We start from the raw sequence: 9,581 nt of genomic DNA, 5'->3' as shown, positions 1-9,581 counted from the left end.
GATAATCTACATACAAATAAAAATTTATATAAAATTTATTTAAAAAAAACATAAATTTCCATTTATTATCCAATAACATTATAAGAAATTATATTTGGTGTATCATGTTTTAATGATGTATTTTTTCTAAATTGTTTTTTAGTTTTTGATTGATTGTGTATGCTGAATACCACTTCTCTGGCAGTATGGCCGAAGTTTTTCGTGACGAAACATTGGCCCAGGAAGAAAATGGATTTACTAGGATCAATTATGGGCTCAATGGAAAAACCACCGTCATTAAATGATGCAGAAAGGAAAAAAGTCAAAGGTTTGTAGCTATGAACTTAGCTTTGCAACTTATTATGACCATGAAGTGAAAAGGTTATAGCTGTGAAAAAAAATGTATACTATGCCTATGGTGGCCATCTTGAATAGATCACTTGAAATCTATTCTTACATTGATGTTCTAAGGAACAAATTAGAAAGGTTATCTCTGTGTAAAGTAAGATTGAGTGCACACAATCTTGCCATAGAAAAAGCTTGTCATTTAGGTTTAAATTACCCAGCAATGAACGAGTTTGCAATGTATGTAAATCAGGTGAGGTAGAAGATGATGCATATTAATAATAATATTTCAACCAACCATTTGCATTTGGAAAATGCCTGTATCAATTCAAGTATATGACAGTTTTTTTCATTAAATCAAGTTGTGACGTCCAGACGTCATACACCTTATCGCTAATCCCGCTTGACCCGAGAATCTGTCCCGCTCGAACTTTTGACGTCATACAACAATCACTTTTCCATTGTGGCGTCAGACATTTGGTATTATGACGTCAAAATTTTACAGGAACTTGTTTGATGTCCAGTAATGGCGGACAAATAGCGATAAGGTGTATTGCATCAAGTCTGTGAAATTTAGGATGTCAATTAGAGAAGCCAATTCAAATACATGTATAGAACATCAATTTGAGAACAACAAAAAAGTTGTCGATTAGAGGGGTATAGAATTTGGCCATCCAATTGAAACTTTATTTCTTATTTCATTATGACTTCAGAATTGCACGTAGATTTGTGAAACTGACCAGTGATCGGGAAGGACGTGAGCCTTGCGCCAATTGCGCTTATCGACCAGAAATGGCGAATAGAGTGACAAATGTAGGCGCCCGCGTGGCACATGATATTTTTCACTTCGTTTTGAAACGTTGAGATATCGTCAAATGGATTTCCGATCGTATTTCGTGCTGCCATGTGTGACAGTACACAACTGTGTAGTGTTTACTCCAATGATAGGAGCACCTATATATTTTTGGGACGTCTCGGGTGTTTTCCTATGGTAATAATAGCAACATGCGGTATGACTGATTACCCAAATAATGTAATTAACCATCATTCATGATATCATTTTTTTTAAACAACTTTAAATTTGTGAAAATTGGCTAGTACAGGAGAGAATTCTTCTCTAATTATAATCTTTTAAGTAAGCTTGCTATTATTTCGATTGAAAAATCCAAAAGCCTTTTTTATGAATAGCATAGTATTTGTCTCCATAAAAGGGGCTTAACTGTCCTAGTCAATTTTTTTGGTCTTTGGCTCGTTTTGACATTTTGTAAACATGCCTTCAGCGAAGGTTTCAGCGAATTGTTGTTGTGTCTTATCAATTAATGTTGCTCTCTACTGTTATTCTTGTCATAGTGATGAAGTAATAATAATACAAGTGCAGAGGAAATGCCAGAAACGTCCTCTAATACGGAATGTCTGGAATAAGTATGGTATCGACGAAGACCCAAATTTAATGTAAAAAAAAACATGAACATGAACAAGGGAACAGTACCAGTTTTAACGTTTAACATTGTAAATAAAGGTTATTGTAAATAATGCCCGGTTTGGAAGAAGTTATTGTATATTCATTGAAATTGAAATTAAAAAATCACAGGAACAATATCCATGATATTAATTAGAATCATACTTGTAAGTACAGTGAAATATACACTTTTTTAATTTTTTTTTATTGTAAACGAATGGCCCACTCATTTGACAACATGGCCCATTAATTTAAAAAATGGCCCATTGAATTTATTTTTGGGGGCCCTGGGCCCATAGAGAAAAAATCCTTCCAGATCACTGACTGACGTTGATTAGAGACCAGACTTCTATCTGAGTCTTACATATATATGATATAGCAAGTTATCATCTATACAGTGTATTTAGAAGAAAAAAACACCATATACCCCATACTTTGCCAAATCATGCATTTTGCATGTGGTTCTCAATTTTAACTGATTACACATGTTTTTATGCCCCCGCCGTAGCGGTGGGAGGATTAAGTTTTACCCTTGTCCGTCTGTACGTACGTACGTACGTCTAAAAATTGGTTTCCGTTCTCTTACTTGAGTTTGCCTCAACCAAATGTTATGAAACTAATACGCAATGCTTATTACCACAAAACACAGATCAAGTTTGAATTTTGGTGGTGTCACATTAACCGTTCTAGAGTTATGGTTAAATGCCTCGTTATAAATGGAAAAATTGCAAAATTTTTAGTTTCCGTTCTCGAACTTAAGTTTGCCTCAACCAAATGTTATGACACTTATACACAATGCTAATTACCACAAAACACAGATCAAGTTTGAATTTTGATTGCGTCACTTTAACATATCTAGGGTTATGCCCCTTTATAAATGGAAAAATTGCAAAATTTTTTGTTTCCGTTCTCGAACTTAAGTTTGCCTCAACCAAATGTTATGAAACTTATACACAATGCTAATTACCACAAAACACAGATCAAGTTTGAATTTTGGTGGCGTCACTTTAACCGTTCTAGAGTTATGCCCCTGTAAAAATGGAAAAATTGCAAAATTTTTATATTCTTCTAAATATCAAGTAATTTTTAAAATTGGAGTTATCTTCCTTTGTCCATGATTATAATTGAATCAACTACAATCAATGCTTTATACAATGCAATGTTTAATTTTGACTTCCACTGATAAAACACAGATCAAAGTTATGCCCCTTTATAAATCGAAAGATTGCAAAATTTTTAGTTTCCATTCTGTAACCTAAGTTTGCCCCAACCAAACATTATGAAACCTATACACAATATTCATTACCACAAAACTAAGATCAAGTACAAATTTTTTGTTTCCGCTTTCTAACTTTAGTTTGCCTTAACCAAATGGTATGAAACTTATACACAATGCTTATTACTACATAATACAGATTATGTACGAAATTTGGTGGCGACACTTTTACCATTCTTGAGTTATGTCCCTTTATAAACATAAAAGTTGCTGAATTTTTCGTTTCCGTTCTCTTACATCAGTCAGGGGACTTACTTAAATGAGTGATTTTCTAAATCACTGATTCAAGTAACATTATGTACATAAAGGTTGGAAGTAAGAGTTGTCTTTCTTTAATAATCACCTATTTAAGTAGTACAAATTAATCACTAGACTAAGTGATTTAATTTTATTGTAGCTTTAAATATAGAATACTAATGATCCAGGAACTAATTATGTTGCTAAAATTATCAGAACCAACATCTGTGTTGATAGGATGACCGGGTCATGTCAGGTGATGACCTTGTACTAAATCTAGGATAATGACATAAAAATCACTTGTTCAAGTATCATACCTCAATTTCCTTCCAAAAAATCACTTCTTTAAGTATCATTATTAATAACCCCCACTAATTTCAACACCCCTGAACAGTGAAATTTTGATCGTGAACAGTAGAATTTTATTACATAATCTATAAGATGAAACCTTGAATTTCACAGGAAAAATACTCCCACTGCTGGGAAAAATCTGTTGAGAATGTATCAGTTCACTATGTAAAGCCATTTTTATAGCATTTTTTCAAGTAAAATAGAATTTGCAGCTAAATGATTGCATCAAAGGCATAAACCTTGATGCTTAAAAGAGGCAAAAAGTTCATTTTTTTCAATTTTACTAATGAAAAGATATTATCTAAAACTATGTGTTTAAAATTTTGGTAAAACTACAAAATCACAATTTGTGACAAAACTTCGAATTTGCTACTTTAATAAGTGATTTAAAAATCACTTATTTCAATAAGTCCCCTGACTGTACATGTCTTACTTTAGTTTGTCTCAACCAAATGTTATAAAACTTATACACAACTGTTCTAGAGTTATGCGTGTTTACAAATAGAAAAATTGCTGAATTTTTAGTTTCTGTTCTCTACTTAAGTAAACCTCAACCAAATGTTATGAGACTTACACACAATGCTTATTACTACAAAACTCAGATCAAGTTCAAATTTGGGTAGCATCACTTTTACCGTTCTTCAGTTATGTCCCTTTATAACTATATGATATGCATCATCTGTGTCCACATGTGGACACTATCCACATTTATTTTTATATTTATCAAACAGCCTTTTCATACGTTCAGTTGTCTGTTGATACAGATTTTCAGTGTTTAGTTATCACCATCATTTTTTCTGAAATCCTCAGGGTTTTTCACTTGATAGTTTATTATATCATGGTCGTTAATGGTTTCTGCTGTAAAGTTTAACATTTTTCATTTCTGGAAAATGCATGTCATGTGTTCAGTCAAAGGCATTCAGTTAGACCCATTAGTGGCCTTCGGCTGTTTTCTGCTCTTTGGTCGGGTTGTTGTCTCTTTGACACATTCCCCATTTCCATTCTGAATTTTATTTAGTTAAAGCCTTGTTTTGAAAAAAATAATCATTTAGTTATAATACAATGTATTTGACAATTTATCTGAAATAGTCAATATTTGATTTCATTTTTCTCAGTTACAGATCTAGAGTTTTTCATTTTAGACATTGAAATAATTTTCTATGCTGATTTTTATTTAGTTTAGAATGCCTTCAGTCTCTGTAATATTTCCTACAAGAGGTTTTGGGTGGAAGTGTTATCCTGCATCATTTTCATGATACCCTGCTCCAACTTGACTCATTTTGATGTCATTTGCCCCTTTACCTTATTTGTATTTCAAAGATCTGCTATCAACACCAAAGTCTAAATACCAAAAAAAAAAATTAAGATATAGCAAAAGACTGTCTCAATTGAGTTTATAGAAATTGGACATAGTTAAATGACAAAAACAAAAATTAACATGATTAAGGTATGGCAAAAGACTATCTCAATTGAGTTTGTAGAAATTGGACATCTAAATATGACAAAAACAGAGATACATGTACATGTACATATATAAGATACACCTTGAGGGTGTTAGCCTGAATGGGTAGAACACATAAATATTTATGCTAAGTTATTATTGTCACTGCAGAAAGATAGTTTTCAATAGTTTAGGAGGGAGGTTTTTCAGGGATTGGACCATTATTATTGAACAGCATGATAAATGCAGGGTATCCAATTTCATTTAACGACATCTTGGTGTAAGTATAAATAAAGATATTATGTTTATTAACTTTATATCAACATGATCAAAGAAAGTGCAAAACTGTCACTAACCACAGCAACTCAAAGTACTTCATGTATTTTATCTGTGGACTATGAAATCCTTTGTTCATTTATCTTTTTTTGTTTACAGTTAATGTTGTGCAGTTTTTTTATGTAATTATTTTTGATATTTTGTAGCTCAGAAAGCAATGATTGAAAAACAGCAAGAAGCTGATAAGAAAAAGTTGATTGTATTTAGAGAAAAGGTAGGGATATATAAATGCATGTAAAAAAACCATAGATATTAGAAATAAAACTGATAAGGGCTATTCCATCAAAATGTATGTGGGAGGGTGGGAAGGGACTTTCAAAATATCCCTACAACCAAGAACCATTTTTATGCCCCCGCCGAAACGGAGGGGGCATTAAGTTTTACCATTGACCGTCTGTCCGTACGTCCCAAAATTGATTTCTGTTCTCTAACTTTAGTTTGCCTCAACCAAATGTTATGAAACTTATCCACAATGCTTACCGTACCTACTCGCTTATTAGTCGGAAAATTGGGAGTAAAATTCATAATCCAGAGAGGGGGACCGACTAATAGACGAGATCTAGCGACCAGAGGAAAAATCCAAGCTTGAGAAAAGTGGTCAGGAGTGAATTTCCTGGTCAAAACTACGTTTTTGATTGCCAAACCTACATAAATCAATAAATAAAAAGTTTTTGTTGAAAATAAATGACTACTATACTGTCTTTGTGTTTTATTTGTTCTTTGGTAAACATTTTCTGCAAATTCGTGTTGAAATTCTACTGTTTCCGGTTTGTGTATTGATTTTCATGGTCACATGGTTTTCCTATAAACCCAAAAGAAGAGCCAAGAACCAAAAATGAAAAGGAGATAACAATGTACCAAATATGTGAAAGGATGTTTTCAGCGGTGTTATTGTGTCATTATTGTGATATCATGATATCAATTCAATGCTTATAAATCATATAATAATCAAAAAATAATTTTAAGATTCATTCCCAAAATCAAAATATTATTCATTAAAGTGTCTCAGGTAAACAAAAATTACACAATTGATTGACAAGCCAATATAATCCATTGATAACCCCAATTAAGAGACAAAGAGTTGTATTTACTAAATCTAATCTATCTAATCTAACTTATCTTTAAACCCCCTTTGTAGAGGAACCATATTTTCATATGTAGAACAGGTGCTGTCTTTATATACAGTGCTGCTTCTCCTTCCACCATTGGGCATCTAACCATATTTACACGCTCAGCTCAAGTGCTCTCTATATACAGTGCTGTTGTTCCCTCCACCATTCAACATCTGATGTGCTCATATTTACAGTGACGTCCTACCCCCACACAATTTGCATAAATTCCTTTATTTTACAGTTTAATTCACTTATTCCAGTAATTTGTGTGGTTCCCCCCACCACGCCCTTATCGATGTTGAGATAACGGAATCGCTTGTCTTATTGTCACTTCGCACTAGTTTTATTACTGTCCACATACCATCTTGTAACGGGCTATATGAAGTTGATATAGCAGGCGTCGAGTAAGGCGTTCTATTTGTACTACACTGACTGTGTGAAAACTATCAGTGATAGGTAAACAGATGACACTAATGAGTTGGAGTTAGTTATTTTAATATATTGATAAGCTTCACTTAATTTTTTTAATCCTTTAATCATCACAATATAATAAGAACAATTTAACATTTAACACCGAGTTATGTATGCTGTGAAAAATATTTTCATCAAGTGTTGATTGACTTTAAATTTTTCAGGTTCATATTGGTTTATATTCGCTTTTCTCAAACAATAGGTTGTTAGTCATACCCTACAAAATCATTGATGCATTACGTAAACAACACATGGCTAATCTAACATTTGAACAGTGAACAAAACAAGAGAAATGAATACATCTTTATTATTAACAGCAATATAAATTATCATGATGAGCATCAACTAAATTCAAACCAAACATTAATGCAGAAATGAATATTATTCCTGGATTTGCATTGGTTCTACCGGCGTTCAGTTACTGTCAGCTGGAAAAAAAATGCCCAAATTTTGTCCGACTTATACGAGGGTCAAGACTAAATCCTTAGAATTTGGAGCTGAAAAGGGCCCCCGACTTATAGTAGGATCGACTATTAGGCGAGTTTATACGGTATTACCACAAAACACAGATCAAGTTTGAATTTTTGTGGCGTCACTTTAACCATTCTAGAGTTACAATGTATAATAAAATTGAGAATGGAAATGGGGAATGTGTCAAAGAGACAACAACCCGACCATAGAGCAGACAACAGCTGAAGGCCACCAATGGGTCTTCAATGCAGCGAGAAACTCCCGCACCCGGAGGCGTCCTTCAGCTGGCCCCTAAACAAATATGTATACTAGTTCAGTGATAATGGACGTCATACTAAACTCCAAATTATACACAAGAAACTAAAATTAAAAATGATACAAGACTAACAAAGGCCAGAGGCTCCTGACTTGGGACAGGCGCAAAAATGCGGCGGGGTTAAACATGTTTTTTGAGATCTCAACCCTCCCCCTATACCTCTAGCCAATGTAGAAAAAACAAACGTACAACAGTACGCACAGTAAAACTCAGTTTAAGAGACGTCTGAGTCCGATGTCAGAATAGGAAACAAAAGAAAATAAACAAAATGACAATAATACATAAATAACAACAGACTACTAGCAGTTACTGACATGCCAGCTCCAGACCTCAATTAAACTGATTGAAAGATTATGTCTTCATCATATGAATATCAGGCACAAATCCCTCCTGTTAGGGGTTTATTATTATACTGTCATAAAATATATGAGAAGAACACAACCTGTGTCATGCCAACAACTGGTTTTAGAATAAATATGTTTAATTCCGATGCAAAGACCCTATAAGTGAATCAATATTAAAGCCAAAATATGCAATCTTTAATGACCTGACAACAGTATCGTAACTATATCCCTTCTTAATAAGTCTGTTTAAAGGTTTTGTTAGCTTTTGAGGTGAATACTGGCATTTTTGTGCTTTGTAAAGAATATTACCATAAAAGATTGGATGTGAAATACCCGAACGTTTAAGATGTCTGCATGTTGAGTTATAGTTACGAATGATGTCCTTATACCGATGATAAAATTTAGTAAATGTTTTGACTAGTTTATGATATCGAAAACCCTGGTGTAATAATTTTTCAGTAATATATAAATTTCTCTTGCTAAAATCTAATACGTTGTTACATACAGGAGCGAATCGTACAAGTTGAGATTTATAAACACCATAAGAAGGTGACAAGGGAACGTCACCATCTAAAAATGGATAATTAACGATGAAAAATCATCTCTTTTATCATAAATTTTTGTATTAAGCTTCCCGTTAATGATATAGATATCAAGATCGAGGAAAGGACAGTGGTCATTGTTAGTATTAGCTTTATTTAAAGTAAGTTCAACAGGATAAATTTCTTTAGTATACATACTGAAGTTGTCATTATTGAGAGCCAATATATCATCCAAATATCTAAAAGTATTGTTAAATTTTTGTATCAGATGTTGTTTCGATGGGTCTTTGCTGATTTTAGTCATAAATTGTAATTCATAACAATACAAAAACAGGTCCGCAATAAGTGGTGCACAGTTAGTCCCCATTGGAATTCCGATAACTTGACGATATACGGAATCTCCAAAGCGAACAAAAATGTTATCAAGTAAAAATTCAAGGGCAGATATAGTATCAAAGCATGTCCAATTGACATAGCTTTTTTGTTTGTTGCTTCTAAAAAATGATCTAAAAGAGTTTGAACATATGTATTCGCATTCCGACTTTTTAAATGCCCATTTAATTAGGTGTGTGAATTTTTTCTTAATAAGAATATGAGGCAAAGTGGTATATAGGGTAGAAAAATCAAAACTTTGAACAGATTCAAAATCACCAATATATGCATGCAATTTATCAAGTACTTCCAACGAGTTTTTGACACTCCAAAAGTAGTTAATTCCACTATTTTCAAAGGCCTTATTTGAACAATTTATTATCAGGTTTTTGATTGTACCAAGTGTACTGGTAAGAAGAATAGACAATTTAGTAGTGGAACAATGGCTTGAAGACGAAATAAATCTATATTTGTAAGGTGTTTTGTGTAGCTTCGGAAGCCAATACATAGTTGGGACTTTCATTGTATT

General features: G+C 33.0%; 1 protein-coding gene across 1 annotated transcript in view; it reads left to right on the top strand.

Annotated features, from left to right (window-relative positions):
- Window positions 1–176: 176 nt before the first annotated feature.
- Window positions 177–9,581, top strand: part of LOC127719570 (sperm-associated antigen 7 homolog) — a 35,822-nt gene continuing 26,417 nt past the window's right edge. The window contains exons 1-2 of the mRNA XM_052225792.1: window positions 177–307; window positions 5,571–5,638. Of these exons, the coding sequence (XP_052081752.1) occupies window positions 229–307; window positions 5,571–5,638 (147 nt within the window). The 5' untranslated portion in view covers window positions 177–228. The remainder of the gene's footprint in view (window positions 308–5,570; window positions 5,639–9,581) is intronic.

This window comes from Mytilus californianus, unplaced genomic scaffold (assembly GCF_021869535.1).
Source record: "Mytilus californianus isolate M0D057914Y unplaced genomic scaffold, xbMytCali1.0.p SCAF_11, whole genome shotgun sequence".
NCBI classification, from domain to species: Eukaryota; Metazoa; Mollusca; class Bivalvia; order Mytilida; family Mytilidae; genus Mytilus; species Mytilus californianus.
This window is presented reverse-complemented; position numbering and strand designations above follow the sequence as displayed.